General features: G+C 44.6%; 1 protein-coding gene across 2 annotated transcripts in view; it reads right to left on the reverse strand.

Annotated features, from left to right (window-relative positions):
* Positions 1-22,969, reverse strand: part of LAMA3 (laminin subunit alpha 3) — a 250,485-nt gene extending 227,516 nt beyond the window's left edge. For both annotated transcript variants that reach the window (XM_043444125.1, XM_043444124.1), the window contains exon 1: positions 22,450-22,969. In XM_043444125.1, coding sequence (XP_043300060.1) covers positions 22,450-22,728 — 279 coding nt within the window. In that variant the 5' untranslated portion in view covers positions 22,729-22,969. The remainder of the gene's footprint in view (positions 1-22,449) is intronic.
* Between the last annotated feature and the right edge of the window lie 254 nt (positions 22,970-23,223).

Here is a 23,223-nt window from a genome sequence, read left to right on the forward strand (position 1 = left end):
CTGGAGAGGTGTGGAGAAAAGGGAACCCTCTTACACTGTTGGTGGGAATGCAAACTAGTACAGCCACTATGGAGAACAGTGTGGAGATTTCTTAAAAAACTGGAAATAGAACTGCCATATGACCCAGCAATACCACTTCTGGGCATACATCCCACTTCTGGGCATACACACTGAGGAAACCAGATCTGAAAGAGACACGTGCACCCCAATGTTCATCGCAGCACTGTTTATAATAGCCAGGACAGGGAAGCAACCTAGATGCCCATCAGCAGATGATGGATAAGGAAGCTGTAGTACATATACACCATGGAATATTACTCAGCCGTCAAAAAGAATTCATTTGAATCAGTTCTAATGAGATGGATGAAACTGGAGCCCATTATACAGAGTGAAGTAAGCCAGAAAGATAAAGAACATTACAGCACACTAACACATATACATGGAATTTAGAAAGATGGTAATGATAACCCTATATGCAAAACAGAAATGAGACACAGATGTACAGAACAGACTTTTGGACTCTGTGGGAGAAGGCGAGGGTGGGATGTTTCGAGAGAACAGCATGTATATTATCTATAGTGAAACAGATCACCAGCCCAGGTTGGATGCATGAGACAAGTGCTTGGGCCTGGTGCACTGGGAAGACCCAGAGGGATGGGGTAGTGAGGGAGGTGGGAGGGGGTATCGGGATGGGGAATACATGTAAATCCATGGCTGATTCATGTCAATGTATGACAAAACCCACTACAATATTGTAAAGTAATTAGCCTCCAACTAATAAAAATAAATGAAAAAAATAAAAATAAAATAAAAAGAAGAGCCTGGTGTGGTTGGGCATCAATGATGTTCTTCAGCAAATCCATTTCAACTCTTCACATCCTCCTCTGCAAGGTGCGTGTCAGGTCCAGGGATACAAAGAGGAGCCCTGCTCACAGCCCCAGTGGAGGTGATAAGCATATAAGTAAATACAAGGGGGTAGGTGTGGCAAGAGCATAGAGCCCAGGGCCTAAGGTGCTAGATATTCCATGAGCTCAGGAAAGGCTGGGTGGAAGAGGGGGGATTTAAGCTGCCTGTGAGGATGGAGAGGACACTGGTAAGTGGCAGTGAGCAGCCAATCGAGAAGGTGTTCCAGGCAGAGGAACCAGCACCAGCAAAGACACAGAGGCCAGCTGGCCCATTTAAACAAGAGCATATGGAAGTATATGCTACCATTTAGCATACCTAAAAGGTAAATGGCAGAGATGTGGCTAGACTGTGGAAGTTGGCAGTCCATTTAGTAGGTAAATGGGAAATCATTTTTACCTGGAGTGATTATTCATTTAATATTATCATCTCTACTGAATTCTGATCCTATTGATATCATCTCATCTTCTTACAGGATTACTCTTTTTTTAGTAAGCAGATTCTCTTGATTCTATCTTGTTTTGTTTCTGAAATGAATAATTTTAGTGCCATTATAGCTTAGATGGTAAAGAACCCACCAGCAATGCAGAAGACCTGGGTTCGATCTCTGGGTCGGGAAGATCCCCTGGAGAAGGAAATGGCAACCCACTCCAGTATTCTTGCCTAGAGAATCCCATGGACAGAGAAGCCTGGAGGGCTACAGCCCATGGGGTCCCAAAGAGTTGGACACGACCAAGCAACTAAGCATGCACCACCTAAAAAACTGATCATAGGCTTTTATATATTGAGTATATTTCAACTTATTCAAAGCCTCACATTTACTCAGTAGTGGACTTCACATACTGAAATGCTTTGCTCCTCAATTAAATGATCTTGGAGTATAACCACTACATAAAAGGAGTTGTTGTTGTTGCTGCTATTGTTTAGTTACTAAGTTGTGTCCAACTCTGGAGACCATAAGGACTGTAGCCAGCCAGGCTCCTCTGTCCTTGGGATTTCCAAGGCAAGAATACTGGAATAGATTGCCATTTCCTTCTCCAGGGGATCTTCCCAACCCAGGGACCAAACCTGTGTCTCCTGCACTGGCAAGGTGTATTCTTCACCGCTGAGCCACCAGGAAGGTCCACATACAGAGAAGCAAACTTGAGACTTATCATAGCCTCCCCAGGAATGTGCCGTGTTAAAAGGGTAGCTCTGCCCTGGATGAACATCTTGGAAACTAACTTTTCAATGTTTAAGGATAAATTTGATCCTGGGGTGAAGCTAAATGCATGACCAAATGCGTTCATCGAATGAGTTACAGAGGGTTCTTTCATATGTGATGATAAATTACATACAACTTTTATCTTTTGACCCTACATGAAGAGACTTCTGTGACCCAGAAGCAGCACCGTGGGGTGGGCAGTCCCATCAGTTCATGAGGTCAGAGGCCTTGTGACTTGCTTTTCCCCACATCACTTCAGCCCAGCACATCACAGAAGCCCAATAAAGGAATAAGTGTCTCAGGGTTTTCCAAAAATAAATTTGAGTTCTTTCTACAAAATGTTGTTATTAATAAAAAGCATCTGTGCTGTGCTCAGTCGCTCAGTTGTGTCCGACTCTTTGTGACTCCATGGACTGTAGCCTGCCAGGCTCCTCTGTCCATGAGATTCTCCAGGCGAGGATACTGGAATAGGCTGCCATGCCTTCCTCCAGGGGATCTTCCCAACTCAGAGAATGAACCCAAGTCTCCTGCTCTCCTGCATTGCAGGAAGATTCTTTACCCACTGAGCCATTTGGGAAGCCCCCAAAAAGTATAATTAACAACTGTTTAAGCTAGGACATCTTAACATTTATGAGTATTTTTCCCTTCGGTGATTTTTATTTTTCCCATTTTCTCCCTAGAAATCACTTTACCAGTTTAATTACTTGGTAAAGTTAATTAAATTATTTCTCCTTGAAGTTTATAAGGAGACATGATACAAACAAATTTCTTCCAAGGATGTGGATGCTTATAATCTACATTTATCTCTTTTGGTCACAAGGCATGTGGGATCTTAGTTCCTCAACTAGGAATGGAACCCACACCCCCTACATTAGAAGGCAAAGTCTTAACCACTGGACTGCCAGGGAAGTCTCGAGATGATGCTTTTTGTGTTGTTATAGATGAATTAAGAACATAACATGAGAAATAAAAGTTTTAAATCTCTTAGTGGAAAATAAAAGGTGAAAACTTTTTAGAACTTAGAACAAGGAAAGAGTTCTTAAACAAGACTCAGAGAGCACTGACACAAAAAAATAAACAGATTTGACTACATTAAAATTAAGAACATTGGGTCCATCAACAGACTAATGAATAAAGAAGATGTGGTATGTATACATATATACACAAAATATACATAGTGAAATATTACTCAGCCATAAAAATGAAATAATGCCACTTGCAGCAACATGGATGGACCTAGAGATTATCATACTAAGTGAAGAAGTCAGATAGACAAATATCATATGGTATCACTTATATGTGAAATCTAAAACAATGATACAAATGAACTAATTTACAAAACAGAAATAGACTTACAGACATAGAAAACAAACTTAAGATTAACAAAGGGGAAGGGGGAGAAGGATAAACTGGAAATTTGGGATTAACAGATACATACTACTTGTATATGAAATAAACAACAAAGACCTACTGTAGAATACAGGAAGCTATATTGAATATCTTGTAATTACCTATAATGGAAAATAATCTAAAAAAGAATATATACATATATGTGTGTATGCACATGCTTGCTCCTTCAGAAGAAAAGCTATGACAAACCTAGACACCATATTAAAAGCAAAGATATCACTTTGCAGACAAAGATACGTATAGTCACAGTTATGGTGTTTCCAGTAGTCATGTATGGATGTGAGAGTTGGACCATAAAGAAGGCTGAGCACTGAAGAATTGATGCTTTTGAATTGCAGTGTTGGAGGAGATTCCTAAGAGTCCTTTAGACAGCAAGGAGATCAAATCAGTCAGTCCTAAAGGAAATCAGTCCTGAATATTCATTAGAAGGACTGATGCTGAAGCTCCAATACTTTGGCCACCTGATGTGATGAGCCAACTTATTGGAAAAGACCCTGATGCTGGGAAAGACTGAGGGCAGGAGAACAAGAGGGTGACAAAGGATGAGATGGTTGGATGGCATCACTGACTCAAAGGACTTGAACTGGAGCAAACTCCGGGAGATGGTGAAGGACAAGAAAGCCTGGCATGCTGCAGTCCATGGAGCGGCAACATTGGACATGACTTCGCGACTGAACAACAACATACGCACACAATGCAATCACTTTGCTGTAGACCTGAAACATTTTAATACAATCAACTATACTTCTTCTTTTTTGTGTGGTTTTTTTTTTTTTTTTTTTGGCCACACAGCATATGGAAATCTTACTTGCCCAACCAGGGATCAAACTCAAATCCCCTCAGTACAAGTACAGAGTCTTAACTGCTAGGCCACCAGGGAAGTCCCATGTTTTACTATTTAAAACCCATCCATCCACATACACATTAAGGCTGAGCATGCAAGGACCAATGATGAAAGCATGTCACAAACTGAGGGTTGTGAACAATCCATAATGCAATTCTGTGCCTGAGGTCAAATATTCTTAAATAACCATAAATAAATAAAAGGACAAAAACTCAGAGAAGAGGGGGACAGAGAGAGAACAAAGAGAATTCTTTACATCTTTGTGTTCAGTTATTCATCCACCCAGGCAACAAACCTGTATAGACCATCTATGCAGAATCGGAAGCTGCTTCAGACAGAGGTGAGAATACTGAAAGATAAAAAAGACAAGTGACTTGCCCTCTGAATTGTGTCAAGGCCGTTATTAGCCTAGTCCTGTGGGAAATAGCACATAGAAGAGGCTGGAAGGGAAGGAGACAAAACTGTTGAAACAAACAACAAAGAAAGTTGAGATCCAAGACTGGAGGGCCCCAGAGGACATGCCAGTGTTCACCCAGAGGCTCAAGGAGCGACCTACACATTTTTAGAAAGACAGGAAAAAATTAGTCTCTCCTAGTTGCTCACATTTTTAATCATTCTCCTTATCCAAAAGCCTCTTACCAATATTGTAAAGCAATTATCCTTCAGCTAAAAATGAACCAATTAAAAAAAAAAACAAAACCTTCTTACGTATAAGACTGTGCAATTACATTCACAGCCCAAACACTGTCTTGTTCTCAGAAACTAGAGGCTGATTACAGCACCACTCCCTAACATGACTTCTCTTTTATTGTTTGAACAATCATTCATTCATTCAACTTTTCCAGATCGCTTCCAATATGTGGAGCGCTGTGTTGGATGCTAGGGTTAAAACAAAGAAACAAACAAGAGTTGGACCCTGCTCTAGAAGAAATTCGGTGGGAGAGAAGAGAAGTAACTCAAACACAAGATGTCACCAGCAGGTGCTCTGATAAATGGAGCACTGTGCAGGGGGAGGTGTGGGTGCCAGGAGAGACGCGCCACACTTTTTCCTGCTAAATCTTCACCACACTCAGGTTTGCATCAAAGTCTTCAGAACTTAAGGACCCAGGGTATATTCGCAGTAGTGGGACTGCTGGGTCATATGGTAGATTTATTCCTAGTTTTTTAAGGAATGGAGACGCAGATGTAGAGCATGAATTTGTGGACACAGTGGGGGAAGGAGAAGGTAGGACGAATGGAGAAAGTGGTATTGACATACATACACTCTCATGTGTAAAACAGGTAACTTGTGGCAACCTGCTGTATATCACAGAGAGCTCAGCCCAGCTCTGTGATGACCTCGAGGGGTGGGGTGGGGACAGTGAGGGAGGCTCAAGAGAGAGGGAGCATGCATGATTATGGCTGATTCACACTGTTGTGCAGCAGAAACTAACACAACATTCTAAAGCAATATTCCTCCAATTAAAAAATAAATTAAAAAAAAAACCTTAAAGACACAGAAGTGAAGGTTCACAGAGGTGAAGGGGCTCGAACCACACAGCCAGGACCTGTAGGAAACAGGACCCATGTATGAATCTGGCTCAGAACACCATCCATCCTGCCCTGACGGCCCTAGAAGCTGCATCAGAGAGCCCCATCTTGGATTTGGATGGAGCGTGAGGCCAAGCTGGAATGGCAATTGTCCAAACACCTGCCCACAATCAGCTGTGGGAAGAGCCCCAGCTGAGGAGAACACCCCGTCTGACAGTCTCAGCTGCCCGCCTCACAGGCAGCACAAAAAACATGGCAGGATCTAACCACAGGCACCCATCAATGGCCCGGTACACAATAACCACGTTTCTGCTGCCATGAACGCCCCTCCGAGGCTCCTGAAGTTATGTGCCTTCAAGGCAAGGTCTCAAGTGACCAGATTCCAGCCAGCTGGAACCCTGATGCGGAGAACATTCTGGAGCGCACCCCTTCCAAACCTGGGGTTGCTCCTTCACCAAACTTTGCTCAGAACATTCTCCTTTCTGAGAGGCACGAAGCTCGTGGGCAGGTTACCTACAAGTGAGACAAGTGGCTTGTCAATTTCCTGAGCACCTAAACATCTCACAGAGTGGGGTGAAGGGCAATCACAGAGCACGGGAGAACACCCAGCTCTGTGGGCGCCCCCCACACACACAGGTTTCACCCCACTGGGAGGGGGAACTCTGTCTGCTAGCATGCTGGGTTCCTGGAGGAAGGGATCCGAGAGAGGAAAAAAAAAAAACAAGGGGTTCCAGGTTGGTTCCATTTATGTATTTTTTTAAGGCAAATATCTGCAAAATGTACACCAATTACTCAAAATCTATGTCCACTAAGAACAAATTCCAGAGATTTTTTTTTTATCTTTCAATATGTTTGAAATAGTTGCATTTTGCCATAGAATGATGGAGGTCCAAATCCTGCCTCCACCAGTCACAGCTTCAAAATGTTAATCAAACTGCTCAGTCTCCCTTGGGTTCCATTTTCTCTTTGTTTAAATGGGCTAACACCACCAACCATATGCAGTGATCATGATGATTCAATGAGGAGCTGTCCATAGTGATCACACCGCCAATGGAATCACTGGGGTGTTTCTCCATTCATCTACTGATCAACACTTAGGTCGCTTCCATATCTTAGCAATTGTAAATAATGTTGCTATAAACATTGGGGTGCAGATATCTTTCCAAACTAGTGCTTTTGGGTTTTCTGGGTATATACACAGCAGTGGAATCGCCGAGACACATGGTAGTTCTTTGTTGGCAAAGTAATGTGCTGTCTAGGTTGGTCATTACTGGTTTTTCCAGTGGTCACGTATGGATGTGAGAGTTGGACTATAAAGAAAGCTGAGCACCGAAGAATTGATGCTTTTGAACTGTGGTGTTGGAGAAGACTCTTGAGAGTCCCTTGGACTGCAAGGAGATCCAACCAGTCCATCCTAAAGGAGATCAGTCCTGGGTGTTCATTGGAAGGACTGATGTTGAAGGTGAAACTCCCAATACTTTGGCCACCTGATGGGAAGAGCTGACTCATTTGAAAAGACCCTGATGCTGGGAAATACTGAGGGCAGGAGGAGAAGGGGACGATAGAGGATGAGATGGTTGGATGGCATCACCGACTCGATGGACATGGGTTTGGGTGGACTCTGGAAGTTGGTGATGGACAGGGAGGCCTGGCGTGCTGTGGTTCATGGGGTCGCAAAGAGACACAACTGAGTGACTGAACTGAACTGAACTGAATGGTAGTTCTAGGGCTTCCCATGTGGCTCAGTGGTAAAGAAACTACCTGCCAATGCAGGAGACATAAGAGACAGAAGTTTGACCCTTGGATTGGGAAGATCCCCTGGATAAAGGGAATAACAACCCACTCCAGTATTCTTGCCTGGAGAATCCTACAGACAGGGGAGCCTAGCCGGCTACACGGTTGCAAAGAGTCGAACACAACTGAAGCGACAGGATGCCTGCATGCATGGTAGTTCTATTTTTAGTTTTTTGAGAAACCTCCATACTATTTCCCACAGTGGCTGCATCAATTTACATTCCCACCAACAGTGCCCCCAAACCCATCTTTTTAACAGTTTCCATAAAATCTTCTTTCTTCTACTTCTCCCTCCATTCTCTGGTTCCCTATACACTGTGTTGGCATTTCACTGGCAATAGAGGGCCACCTGGTACCTGTGGTTTCAGGTAAGTGGCCTGCTTACAAACAAACCCAGGTTTCTGAGGTGGGCCAGGCCACACTTAAGCTTGTCCACATAACACCCCAAACCTGAAGCGCTTCCTCTTTAGAGCTTCATCCCAAAGCCTAGATTTATAAAGCAGGTCTCTCTGATAATTTGTTCATCCAGACACCAACTACTGAGCTGCTAAGGGCCAGATAGTGTCTTCAGAAGAGTCTGACCTTGATCTGATTCAGTCTACCAACCAAGTGCTTCCCTCTCAGTTCCATTTCAGTTATTAATGTCCTTATGAAATAATTACACTCTTTACTACTTTATTTTCTCATTGTCCCAATGCCCTCAACTCTTTTGTTCACCGCTTTAAAATTTTATCAGTCACCCAAATTCCTTGCATAAAATCTTTGCCACCAATGTCTTTCATTCTCACAAACCTTCAGTCATATTTAACCTCTGCAAAGCCAATCCCAGGACAGAGTGAACTGGGCCTTTCATTTCACAGCCCCACCTCATCCTTTTCCTGACACTACCTCCAGGACCCTGACTAGTAAAGGACTCCTCCAGAACACTGACTCCATGTGATAAGGGATTTGGGGCCCCCAAACTTCCACCACCCCACCTGTGTTAAGCAATCTTCACTTTATGCCCCGCTGAAATGTGCTTCATATTTAAGGATTACTCTCCATGTTGGTGGCCCCTAAATATTTGTTCAACCAAGAGCTCTCCTTATTCAGTTTAGGGACTAATTTTGAGTTATCAGATTGCAAAGTCTCAAAAGCAGAGACCCTAGAATCACCTGAGAGCCCTACGCAATGCCTGCATCCTCCACCCTCCCACACACAGATAACTCACATGCTGGTCAACAAACACTGCTGACTGACCCAGAGGCGGGTTATCCGGTTGAAAGCTGAAGTTACTGCCTGGGATTGAGTATTTGTGCCCCGCACCCCCCAATTCATATGTTAAGATGTAACCCACTAGAAGATGGTATCAGGATGAAGGTTTCAAGTACACAAGTGGGATCAGTGCCCTTAAAGAAGAGGCCCTGAGGAAATCCTTCACCCCTCCCACCTTGTGAGGACTGCGATACAACAGCCAGGAGCAAAGGTGGTCCTCACACAACACTGACTCTGCCCACACTTGACCTTCGATCTCTCAGCCTCCAGAATTGTGAGGAATAAATTTTTGGTTTTTAGAAGCTATCCAATCTCTTTTTTTGTTAGGCAGCCTAAAAGGACTAACAGGAGCTGTCATAAGAGAGTACCACACACCGGCTTAGAACAACAGAAAGTTGTCGTGTCATGGCTCTGGAGGCTGAAAGTCTGAAATCAAGGCATTGGCAAAGCCCGTTCCCTCTGAAGCCTGTAGAGGAAAGATCCTCCTTTGCCCCTTCCAGCCGCCCAGCCCTAGCCATCGGGCTCAGCCACTGCATTAGGCACCCCTACTTTGAAATTCAACACACCAGGGCCATACCTGTCCTCCAAAGGCAGGTTGTTGAAAGTCGGGTATTTTTTTTTTTTCAAACAGCACTTCCATCAAGGTGTTGCTCCAGCAGGATAATTCTATGATGGGGCTGCCCTTTGAACGCTTGTCCAAAAAGCATCTATGACGCGTCCATGATAAGCTGCCGCAGGGAAAACAAATAGCAGGAAAATGTGGCCCCACCCTCAGGAAGCTCAAGATTTAATAAGGATACAGACATGACAATCAATGGCTTCAAGGTGATGAACGGAGTTTTAGCGAGGTGGCACAGAGCTTGGCTGGAACTCTGAGGGAAGAGCAGTTGGCTCAGCAGTGGGAGCACAGCATGGCAGGTAAGAACATGAACTATGAGGTGGAGGAACCTAGAACTTGTTATACAGAGTGAAGTAAGTCAGAAAGAGAAAAACAAACAAGAGTATATTAACATATGTAGATGGAAACTAGAAAAATGGTATTAAAGAGCCTATTTGCAGGGAAGGAATGGAGACGCAGATGTAGAGAATGGACCTGGGGACACAGTGGGGGAGGGAAAGAATGGGACCAATGGAGAAAGCAGCAAGAACACACACACACCGTCAGGTGTTAAGATGGATGGCTGGTGAGAAGTTGTCGAGTAGCCTGGGGAGCCCAGTCTGATGCTCCGTGACGACCTGGGGGAATGGGACAGGGGGTGGGGAGGGAGACGCGGAAGGGAGGCAATGGATCAAGGCTGATTTGCACTGTTTACAGCAGAAGCCAACACAACACTGTAAAATTTTTTTTTTATTTTTAAAAAAAGAAATGAAGAGCATGAGCTCTGCAGCCAGAGTACCTGGCTTTACTACCTACTAGCTGCGTGACCTTGAACAAATCACTTAATTCCTGTGTGCTTCAGTGTCCTCATTGAGACAACGAGCACGCCAAGAGTCCCTCCTTCATAAATTGTTGTGAGGATTAAGAAGTCAGTTTGTGAAAGGTGCTTTGGAACAGTGCCAGGTGTCGGTAAGTGTTAAATTAATACTCTGCACGAAAGAGAGGAGCAAGATGAATGGCTGGTGAGAAGTTGTCATGTAGCATGGGGAGCCCAGTCTGGTGCTCCGTGATGACCTGGAGGAGTGGGGTGGGGGCTGGGGAGAGAGGCGTGGAAGGGAGGCTAGACTGTTCTCCTTGTTCACCATTCTGCCTGCCCCACCTTATTTGGTATTACTCCTGGACACAGTATACAGAGCAACATGAAAGTAATGGGGAATTACTTCTATAGCCCATGGTTAAGATATGCATTGAAAATCTAATTAAAACCCATACTGCTCCAAGCTAATATTCATTTCTTACTTCCACATGTATTTTCTAAGCATCTAGGATGGGAGGGGGGAGCTTCCCTGACAGCTCAGCTGGTAAAGAATATGCCTGCAATGCAGGAGACCCCAGTTCGATCCCTGGGTTGGGAAGTTCCCCTGGAGAAGGGATAGGCTACCCACTCCAGTATCCTGGCCTGGAGAATTCCAGGGACAGAGGAGCCTGGTGGGCTATGTAGTCCATGGGGTCACAAAGGGTCGGACACGACTGAGCAACGAAGCACGGGATTCGAAAACCACTGAGAATACGATACACTTATGACATTTGAGAAACTGGCAGGACACATGGGACTCAGTGAGTTAGCTTTCCCCAGGGCAGGTTCCACCCTGTTGGCAGGAGGGATCTGATCAAGGATCTGCTAGGTCATGCAAACAACTCTTTTTTGAGAAGTAGAAAAAGGCTCCCTGACTCTCAACAGATACAGCCTTGCCCGGGCTGGATTTTCAGCCCCGCTGGCCAGGAGCTTACGCATACAGCAGAAACCAGGCAGCTCTACTGACTAAAACCACTTAGTCAATAGGTCAGAGGTACCATTTAGTAAATTTTTTCCTCACTAGTCAAATTGTTCCAGAATGTTGAGAAAAAGTTAACACAGGTTTCATGGAAGCTTAAATCACAGCAGGAAATAAATTTATGGTCTAGAAGAATGTATTAGTGCCACCAAGTGTTAGTCACTCAGTCGCGTCCAACTCTTTGCAACCCCGTGGATGGCAGCCCGCCAGGCTTCTCTGTCCATGGAATTCTCCAGGCAAGAATACTGGAGTGGGTTGCCATTTCCTTCTCCAGGGGATCTTCCCAACCCAGGCATTGAACCTGGGTCTCCTGTATTGCAGGCAGATTCTTTACCACCCGAGCCACCAGGGAAGCCCGAGTGCTACTAAAACTCACCTTAAAAAATTACTACCTCCCCCAAAATGTTATTTCAGCTGATTAAAAAAAAAATGTGTGTATACAGGAATTAACAGATGTATATGTAACTCCTAGCTCTGTCCACTGAAAGGGTCTAGAAGCAATGACATACTGGTAACAATGAGCACACCTCATATCCAGATCTTGGTTTCTACATACCTTACTAATTTAAAAAACAGAGCTCTCTGGTTACCTTTCTAGTTAGTTTCAACACTGGGGCAAAGAAAATTAAAAATGACCCTAGAACATCTCATGGTACCAGAAAGCACATAAAAAAGTCCTGGGCTTCCCTGGTGATTCAGTGGTAAAGAATCCACTTGCCAATGCAGGAGCCACAGGTTGGATCCCTGATCTGGGAAGATCCAACGTGCCACAGAGCAACTAAGCCTCTGTGCCACAACTACTGAATCTGTGCTCTAGAGCCCAAAAGCCACAACTACTGAGCCCATGTGCCGCAGCTACTGAAGCCCACATGCCCTAAAGCCACTGCAGTGAGAAGCCTAAGCACTGCAACTAGAAAGTAGACCCTGCTTGCCGCAAGTAGAAAAAAGTCCCTGCAGCAATGAAGACCCAATGCAGTCAAAAGTAAATACATAAATAAAATTATTAAAAAATTAAAAATAAAAACTCTACATAAATAAATAATATCTGAACAGTTATTAACACATTCAGTTCCGTTCATTCCAGTTCAGTCACTCAGTCGTGTCCAACTCTGCGACCCCATGGATTGCAGCACGCCAGGCTTCCCTGTCCACCACCAACTCCTGGAGCCTACTCAAACTCAAGTCAGTAATGCCATCCAACTGTCTCATCCTCTGTCATCCCCTTCTCCTCCTGCCTTCAATCTTTCCCAGCATCAGGGTCTTTTCAAATGAGTCAGTTCTTCATATCAGGTGGCCAAAGTATTGGAGTTTCAGCTTCAGCATCAGTCCTTCCAATGAATATTCAGGATTGATTTCCTTTGGGATGGACTGGTTGGATCTTCTTGCAGTCCAAGGGACTCTCAAGAGTCTTCTCCAACACCTTAGTTCAAAAGCATCAATTTTTTGGCGCTCAGCTTTCTTCACAGTCCAACTCTCACATCCATACATGACCACTGGAAAAACCATAGCCTTGACTAAACACGTCATGTGGTGCAATCAAAAAACAAACTTACAGAACAAGAGATGAAGAGGAAATCAAAATGGTACATTAGAAAAATTAAACACAAAAGAAAGGAGTAATGGAGAAGCTGAGGAACTAAAAAATACATGACATATAGAAAACAAATAGCAAAATGGCAGAAATGTCTTCATTCAGAAATGTCCTTTGAATGTGAATGGATTAGACTTACCAATTAAAAGCAGAAAGTGGCAGAATGGACTTTTTAAAAAATATATATATATATGTTCTAAAACTAGACTCCAGTGATAGTTGCACAACTCTAAAAACTTACTGAAAATTGTTGAATTCACATTTTAAATGGATGTATGTTATGGTATTTAAATTATGCCTCATTAAAGCTGTTAAAAATGACTTACATGCTCCAATCTACTTTTAAGAAAAGATGCAAATAAGATGGGTAGCTTTCACATTCATATGTACACTAAAGATGTAAAACACACAGCTATCTTTCTGTAATGGTTTAGGTACAGTGTTCTTATAACTAAGGGGCTAAAATTAATAAGCTTTGGTCCTCTCCTTTCCCTATGATTTTATCAGATTAAATGATCCACACTCTCAGTGCCACAGAAGAGCATGAAGTGAAATCTTGCAATTCAAGGACTGGACAATTCAAGGCCTGGACAATTCAAGGACTGGATATTTCCAGTTCTAACTTCACCCTGAAGGTCCATGAGCCCCAGTAATCTGTGGTGTTTTGAGTAACAAATTTAAATTGCTGAGAAGACACGTCTGCATGCTCCTTTGCTAGTGAGTGAATTTGGCTCTCAGAAGAAAAACACTTAGGTTTCCTTCAAATGACTTGTATGCAAACTTTCACTGCTAAACTTTGGCTACTGTCCACAAACACACAACAGCTATTAGAAAAATCTTTTTTTAAAAAAGATCATTTGTCCTTCAAGTGCTTACCATAATCATTGGTCTGAAGTATTGAAATAACTCTATTAGTGACTGTTACAATCATATCAATGGACTCAGTAAATGTCTTGCGCTGCTACTGCTGCTAAGTCGCTTCAGTCGTGTCCAACTCTGTGTGACCCCATAGACAGCAGCCCACCAGGCTCCCCCGTCCCTGGGATTCTCCAGGCAAGAACACTGGAGTGGGTTGTCATTTCCTTCTCCAATGCATGAAAGTGAAAAGTGAAACTGAAGTTGCTCAGTCGTGTCCGACTCTTAGCGACCCCATGAACTGTAGCCTACCAGGCTCCTCCGTCCATGGGATTTTCCAGGCAAGAGTAGTGGCAGTAAATGTCTTAGATGTCCCCAAATTTTCACATCAGTTTCACAAAGGAAAGGGCCCTTGTTGAACTTAACAAAAGGTTCTCTTTCACAACAGGTCTATAAACAGAGCCTTGGTGAAGTTTTCCGGTTTATAACTGACTATAAGTCCAAGTTACACACACACAAACTGGGATTGTTTGTGGTAAGCATGCTTGTACTTAGCCATAACTCAGGTGTGTGTACTTCTCTATCATTACCATTCAGGTTAAACCTAAGTGCATTGAAAGAACATGTAAAAGATATGTTGAACTGTCAATGTACAAAATCAGGATCACATGTTTGCTGGGAATTCCCTGATGGTCCAGTGGTAGCTGGGGCTTGCTTCCCAGGTAGCGACAGTGGAAAGAAGCCGCCTGCCAATGCAGGTGACCTAAGAGACTCGGAATCAAACCCTGGGTTGGGAAGATCTGGAGGAGGAAATAGCAACCCACTCCAGTATTCTTGCCTGGAGAATCCTATGGACAGAGGAGCCTGGTGGACTACAGTCCACGAAGTCCCAAAGACATGACTAAAGCAACTTAGGACGCACCCATGCCAGTGGTCACTCTGTGCTTCCACTGCAGGGGGCATGGGTTCAATCCCTGGTGGAGGAACTAAGATCCTGAAAGCTGTGCAGTGTGGCCAGAAATTTAATAAAAAAAAAAAAAAAGATCATGGGATGTATCATGGAGAAAGTAACAGGGAAACATGCATTATCAAATGTAAAATATATAGCCAATGGAAATCTGCTGTATGGTTCAGGGAACTCAAACTGGGCCCCTGTAACAATTTAGACCTATGTAAACATATGGCTGATTCATGTTGATGTTTGGTAGAAACCAACACAATACTGTAAAGCAGTTATCCTTCAAATAAAAATAAATTTTTTTAAAGATCATATATTTGGTAAACACATGCACTTCATTCATTGTGAGCATAGTGCTCATGTCAAGCTAAACCAAACACAAGGTTATATTTTCAACACAGCCTTCCACTTCCATTTTATCGTCATCTCTATCAGAGGTCAGTAAAGTCAGTCCTCCCATGGTATATATGGACTGGTTCCAGGAACCCCACAGATACCTAAATCTGCAGACGTTCAAGTCCCTGATATAAAATAGTATATATTTGCATATAATGTATGCACATTCTCCCGAGGACTTTAAGTCACGTCCAGATAACACCTGATATTAATACAATGTAAATACTATGCAAATAGTTCCCAGCAAAGGGCAAATTAAAGTTTTGCTTTGGAGAACTTTCTAAATTTTTTTTCTCCCGAGTATTTCCAACCCACAGTTGGTTGAATCTGTGGATTTGAAACCCAGAGATACTGAGGGCTGCCAGTAATAATGTCTTTGCATTCCTTGGGTAAGTAAACGTTTAAAATTAAAGCTCAGGGACTTCCCTGATGGTCCGGCAGTTAGAACTATGCACTCCCAATGGAGGGAGCCCAGGTTCAATCCCTGGTCAAGGAACTAGATCACATATGGTGCAACTAAGACCCTGTGCGGCCAAATAAATATTTTTTTGAAATTAAATTAAAGCACAAACTGTGACATATTTGGATTGTAGTTACTTTTCATCAGAATAGAATTAATTTGTATATTTTCTTATCTGCTCTTTAGAGTCAGACTGGGCCGTGCACTTGCAGACCATTTGCTGCAAATCTGCAATGCTTACACCTGGACACACCTCTCCTTGAGTGACAAAATACAGAGAAACTATATGAGACTAAAAATAACTTCATGCATGCTCAGTTAGGGAAAATCCTGGATAAAAGATACAAAAAGACCAAAAAACCCAACTGCCACTGTTGAGGAGCTTGGAGCAAAAGCAAGGTACAGTGCATTCCCCCCACTCCTGCCCTGGAGGCACACACCACCACCTAAGTGGTGGGGAGACCACCTAAACCACCCCTTCGACCTGACTCTTGACGCACCCTTGCATGTTCAGTCACTCAGTTTTGTCCCACACTTTGTGATCCCATGGACTATAGCCCACCAGGCTCCTCTGTCCCTGGGAGTTTTTCCAGGCAAGAATACTGGAGAGGGTTGCCATTTCCTCCTCCATGGGATCTTCCTGACCCAGGGGTCCAGCCCAGTGTGTCTCCTGCCCTCCACACAAATAAGGAACAAGCTCGCCCCCACCTCTCCCAGGGAGCGAGCAAAGGAGCCTGCTGGTTCTCACTCCCCAGCTGCTGCAGCAGGGGCCCCAATAAGCCTTGCCTGAATTTCCTGTCTGCCTCTGATCAATTTCTCTTGATTAAGGAGGCCAGGAACCCTAGTAGTAACATTTATATTAACATCAACTGTATCTTCACTCTGCCATGGTTTCATTCAATAGTTTCAAAGCATCTATTCTGTTCCAGGCTTCGTCCTAAGCACTGGAGAGAGAGCAGAGAACAGGACAAGACAGGATCTCTGAATCACAGAGCTCTCAAACACCAAAACTTAATGTCTGAGCAGTAACAAGTATATAACATCTTGTCTAATGAACCTTAAGTACAGAAAAACCACTGCAAACATTTTTCACACAACAAACAAACTACAGACTTTTTAAATGCCCTGCCTATTGACACACGCTACTGTTCAAGTATCCACATTACTATTATTATAGAATCAGCCCCATAAACCCAGGTGGTTGTTTTTTTTCTAAGATGTGACTTTTATCCATTTTTTACTTTTTTGCAAAATCCTTTTGACCTGAAATTCTAAACTCTAGTTGGCCCCCAAATTTTATTTTTAGAGACTTCAAAAAAATAGAACTATTTTTACTAACTTTTCTCTGTTTCCCAGCTTGAGTAGTATGTCAGCAGATTTAAGATGACCAAAACTGGAATTTCCCTGGTGGTCTAATAACTAAGACTCCACACTCCCAAAGCAGGAGGTCTGGGTTCAACCCCCGGTCAGGGAACTAGATTCCACATGCTGCAAGTAACATGCCACAACTAAAAATCCTGCATGCCATAACTGATACCCAACGCAGTCAAATAAAGAAATAAATATTTATATAAAAAGATGACTATCACTCAGGTACCGCCAAATGATTAGTCTTAATCTCTCTCCCCTTCCCCCACCAGCCTCCCACCACACCTCACTTTTCTGAAAGGAAGGTCTGCACCAGCAGCTACTAACACTGAGCCAGAACAAGTGTCTAAGAGTCCAGCTTCTGGAATTCGCCTTCTCCTTCTCGTCTCCAACATGTTTCTCTCCTTATTATGTAAGATCCTCTCAAATAGTCATCAGTGCACCTGCTCAAGCCCTCAACGGTGACAGCAGAAAGCACTTTTGCTCACCCCTTGTTTTTAGAGCTGCATAAGCCTAATACCAGACAGCGTTCTCCTCCTGCAGGCTACACCTTGGCCTGGAAAGGCAGTCAGCTGAGTGACCTCAGGAAGCGACTTCCTACTCTATCTAGGCCTGTGGACTCAGGTTTAAGCATCTATTATGGAAACTCCATCAGAACAAGAAACATGACTTTTCCGTACTTCTCAAAACAGTAGTGGCAACGTACGACACTCAATAAAAATACCAGCTGAGGAGGATGAGAGTTGGCCCGTTTCTAGGCAAAGCTGGGGACAAACAATCAGCTGAAAATTTCCTGGATACCTTCCCTCCTCCTTACGTTTACTCTTCCCACAATTAGAACAGTTCTCTCCAAAGCTGGGTGTCCCAGGCAATCCAGTGGGGTGCAAGAAGGGAATACTCAAACTGTTTGGTTTACTTAAAACGAAGTAATTCAATTTTCCTAATATCTAAATTGCCTCTGTATATTATGGCATCACTGATGATGCAATGAACCTGAACTTGGGCAAATTCTGGGAGATGCTGAGGGACAGGGAGGCCTGGCATGCTGCAGTCCATGGGGTCACAAAGAGTTGAACAGAACTGGGTGACTGAACAACAACATATTGCCTATAGGCCTTCACTGAGTCCACAAGTCAACTAGCCACAAGAGCTCTGTTCCACCAGGAACAGAGGAGAGCTCACAAGAGGAGAGCTCTGTTCCACCAGGCTATTACCTGCTCAGGGCACCTGAAGCTTACGTGCACTCAGTTAAATGGACAGGTGGATTCTATTCCTCTAAGCAGCAGAAGAGTTACAACATTGTACTGAAAAGGAGAGTGATCAAGAAATTCTTTTGGCTACACAGGTTCACTGGTTTTCTCATGGAAAAGGACTTACAAGACCTCTTAAATTTAAAGCTGAGTTACTTTTTTTTTCCCCACAAAAGTTCCAAATTGACGACTTTCTCTGGGATGACCAGTGACTGCTAGTAATATGTGCATGCTCAGTCACTTCAGTCGTGTCCAACTCTTTGCAACCCCTTGGCCTGTAGCCCACCAGGCTCCTCTGTCCATGGGATTCTCCAGGCAAGGATACTGGAGGAGGTATCATGCCCTCCTCCAAGGGATATTCCTGATCCAGGGATCGAATTGGTGTCTCCTGAGTCTCCTGCCATACAGGCAGATTCTTTACCGCTGAACTACTTGATAAATATTTACAAAACAAGAGAGGTACTCTGTTCCATCAAAGAAAGTGTGTTGTCTTTAAAATATGTGAAAAAGTAAATACCGTTCTAAAGAAATGCATCCTTGGAAAGAATTTTGAAAAATAGGTGTTTGGAAATGTGTCATCTTTTGCTGCTGAAAAGATGGAACTGTGTTACTCTAAAAGCTCTTATATTTGTACATTTTAAAAACACAGAAATGGAATTTTCTAACATATTTCAATATTTTCCAAGAGAAGAATGAACTTTGAATCCATTGTTTATAACATTAAAACACAATACCTTCCTACCAGGAAGTACTGAATTCCAATTTAAAAATGAACTGGCCAAGTTTCTACATTAAAAAAAAAGCTTTAGAATAATTGGAGGATGGAGCAGAAGTACAAGTACCACAATCCAGGAAACTCTCACAGGGTCCCATTTTTAGAAAGGCTGCTCACTTAGTTTAATGCTCTATCACTGCATCTTGAAAAGAAAAAGAAATGCAAAAAAGCAAAATGGCTGTCTGAGGAGGCCTTACAAATAGCTGTGAAAAGAAAAGAGAAAGCAAAGGAGAAAAGGAAAGATATATTCATTTGAATGCAGAGTTCTAAAGAATAGCAAGGAGAGATAAGAAAGCCTTCCTCAGTGATCAATGCAAAGAAATAGAGGAAAATAATAGAATGGGAAAGATCTCTTCAAGAAAATTAGAGATGCCAAGGGAAAATATCATGCAAAGATGGGCTCAATGAAGGACAGTAATGGTAGGGACCTAAAAGAAGCAGAAGATATTAAGAAGAGGTGGCAAGAATACACAGAAGAATTGTACAAAAAAGATCTTCACAACCTAGATAATCACGATGGTGTGATCACTCACCTAGAGCCAGACATCCTGGAATGTGAAGTCAAGTGGGCCTTAGGAAGCATCACTACGAACAAAGCTAGTGGAAGTGATGGAATTCCAGTTGAGCTATTTCAAGTCCTAAAAGATGATGCTGTGAAAGTGCTGTACTCAATATGCCAGCAAATTTGGAAAACTCAGCAGTGGCCAAAGAACTGGAAAAGGTCAGTTTTCATTCCAATCCCAAAGAAAGGCAATGCCAAAGAATGCTCAAACTACCGCACAATTGCACTCATCTCACACGCTAGTAAAGTAATGCTCAAAATTCTCCGAGCCAGGCTTCAGCAATATGTGAACCATGAACTTCCAGATGTTCAAGCTGGCTTTAGAAAAGGCAAAGATCAAATTGCCAACATCCGCTAGATCATCGAAAAAGCAAGACAATTCCAGAAAAACATCTATTTCTACTTTATCCATTATGCCAAAGCCTTTGACTGTATGGATCACAATATACTGGAAAATTCTGAAAGAGATGGGAATACCAGACCACCTGACCTGCCTCTTGAAAAACGTGTACGCAGGTCGAAGCAATAGTTAGAACTGGACATGGAACAACAGACTGGTTCCAAATAGGAAAAGGAGTACGTCAAGGCTATATATTGTCACCCTGCTTATTTAACTTATTTCCAGAGTATATCATGAGAAGTGCTGGGCTGGAGGAATTACAAGCTAGAATCAAGATTGCTGGGAGAAATATCAATAACCTCAGATATGCAGATGACACCACTCTTATGGCAGAAAGTGAGGAAGAACTAAAGAGCCTCTCAATGAAAGTGAAAGAGGAGAATGAAAAAGTTGGCTTAAAGCTCAACATTCAGAAAACTAAGATCATGGCATCCGGTCTCATCACTTCATGGCAAATAGATGGGGAAACAGTGGACGCAGGGGCTGACTTTATTTTTCTGGGCTCCAAAATCACTGCAGATGGTGACAGCAGCCATGAAATTAAAAGACGTTTACTCCTTGGAAGGAAAGTTATGACCAACCTAGACAGCATATTAAAAAGCAGAGACATTACTTTGTCAACAAAGGTCTGTCTAGTCAAGGCTGTGGTTTTTCCAGTAGTCATGTATGGATGTGAGAGTTGGACTATAAAGAGAGCTGAGCACCGAAGAATTGATGCTTTTGAACTGTGGTGTTGGAGAAGACTCTTGAGAGTCCCTTGGACTGCAAAGAGATCCATCCAGTCCATCCTAAAGGAGATCAGTCCTGGGTGTTCATTGGAAGGACTGATGTTGAAGCTGAAACTCCAATACTCTGGCTACCTGATGTGAAGAGCTGACTCATTTGAAAAGACCCTGATGCTGGGAAAGATTGAGGGCAGGAGGAGAAGGGGACATCAGAGAATGAGACGGTTGGATGACATCACCAACTCAGTGGACATGGGTTTGGGTAAACTCTGGGAGTTGGTGATGGACAGGGAGGTCTGGCGTGCTGCAGTTCACAGGTCACAAAGAGTCAGACACGCCTGAGCAACTGAACTGAACTGAACTGAAATGCAGTTTCAGTTTTTGAACTAGCAGCTCCACAATTTCATTTTGCAATATACTCTGCAAATTATGCAGCTGGCTCTGAAACTCAAGAGTCAATGTAGTTTTCATTTGAGCTTACATATTTTTGAGGTATTTTCTCAGTGACAACAACCATGAAATGCAAGTATGAATCTAAAACCAACTCTGAATGGCTATATCATGCTGCTAAACTACACTTATCAAAAATAATTATATATGATTAATATTTGCATACTTGTTTATTTATAACTAGTTATACACAATCACAAATAAAGCATTTAGAGAAAGCAAAATTATTTGGGGCTGTTAGTAAAGAAAATTAAAAGCATTTTTATTTCTATTTTTATATTAGAGTACACACAAATTAATGTCATACATGCATATGCCTTATAAACAAATTAGCATGTATTTCATAAGAATATACTGCATGTTCAACAACTTGTCAAAAGACTTTGGAAAACAGATCTAGCCTACGAATGATAATCTTTTCCTTTTGGAGCCCAAACTCCGAAATTACTCCCTCTTCCGGCAATACTTTACTCAGCAATACTTTAGGAGAGAGGGAGGGAGGCAGAGACCAGCTTGGTTGGTAAAGAGGATTTAGAGTCAGGACTGGGTTCAAATCCAAGCGTCCTCTATGAAGTAGCCGCATTTCTTAACCTTTCACCTGATCAGTGCTTAGAGCAGTGTGACGTTCGTGGACCTGGCACCGCTCCAGTGGCTGATGAAGCACCAGTGACACGGGCATCTACACAGGTGTTTCCACAAGAGGCTGATGGACTCAGCACCGTTGTCTCTACCTGCTCCACTCGCCCCAGGGACTCTGGATGGTGGCAACACTTCAGGTTGTGAGGTGAGCTGCATCCTTCTGGTGACACCGGAATGGTGATACTGATATAACCCAAACATTTCTCTCTTTAAATATACCAGGGGATCTAACTGCTATTAACTTATCTTCATAAGGTCAAGGAGATGAAGGGCCTGGACGGAGGGGCGTCGGTGAGGCCCGCGGGGACTCAAGGCTCGGGGGGCGCTCCCTGGGTGACGGATGCAGGAGGACAGGACCACGGTCCAGTCCACCCCAGGAGTGCAGCTTCGGACTTTCTCCTGGGCTTGCCCAAACGGAACCTCAGCCCTTCACCTCGCGCGCTTCACCCATCCCGGCCTCGAGCGGCTTGTCCCGGAGAGTAGTGCTCCCCAAGATCACTCCAGGGCACTGCGCCCACCTCCGGGGGTCGCGGACCCCCGCAGGAGTTCCGCCAAGAGAGTGCGAGGGAAAGGATCCGACCCCTTCGCCTCAGGGTGGCTGCCCCGCGCGGAGAGGGAGCCGCCCCCTGCGGTCTCCAGGGGCCTTACCTGGATGGTGTGGCCGCTGCCGGGGGCGGTGGGGCCCCCCACCAACTTGCAGTAGAGCTCGGGCCGGGGCCGTGCGCCCCCGGGCTCCCGCTCCCCGCAGGTGGCGGTGGCCCAAATCCTGGCCGCCTCGGCCAGATTGAAGTAGGGCGGGTGCAGGCTGAGCCGGGCCGGGGCCGGGGGCTGTCGAGCCGCCGCGCACCCCGCCGGCACCAGCAGCAGAGACAGCAGCGGCAGCACCGACCCCGGTGCCCAGTCCCGAGCCCGCCCGGCCGCTGCCATCCCGCCGCGCGCGGTCCTCCTGGCTGGGCGGCCCGCGGAGGGGCTGGGGACCCCGCGGTGCCGGGAACGATGCTCACGCGACTAGCGAGCGCCGCCCGGGCGTGGGTGGTGGCGGCGGATGCGCGCCCGCGCCCCACGCGCCGGGAGCCGGCGGCGAGGGGGCGGCTCCTCCCGGCCGGAACGTGCGGCGGCCGCAGCGGGCACCCGCCCGACCAGGAACTGACAGCGCCCGGCCCCGGCCCGGCCCAAGACTGCGGCTCCGCCACCGCGCTGCAAACTTCGCGGGCGGGGAGGGCCAGAGGCGTGTCCGGGTTCCCACCCACGCGGCTGAAGGGAGTCCCCGACCGCCCCACCTTCCCAACGCCCGGGCGGAGATCGGACAGCCCGCTTCTCCGGAGCCTCTAGGTGGACCTCGGACTAGGGGCAAGGAGGCTCCGGCGAACGGGGTGAGACAGTAGCTGCCACCGCCTGCAGAACCTCCAGCAGAGCCATTGT

This window comes from Cervus canadensis, chromosome 23, assembly GCF_019320065.1.
Source record: "Cervus canadensis isolate Bull #8, Minnesota chromosome 23, ASM1932006v1, whole genome shotgun sequence".
Taxonomy (NCBI): Eukaryota; Metazoa; Chordata; class Mammalia; order Artiodactyla; family Cervidae; genus Cervus; species Cervus canadensis.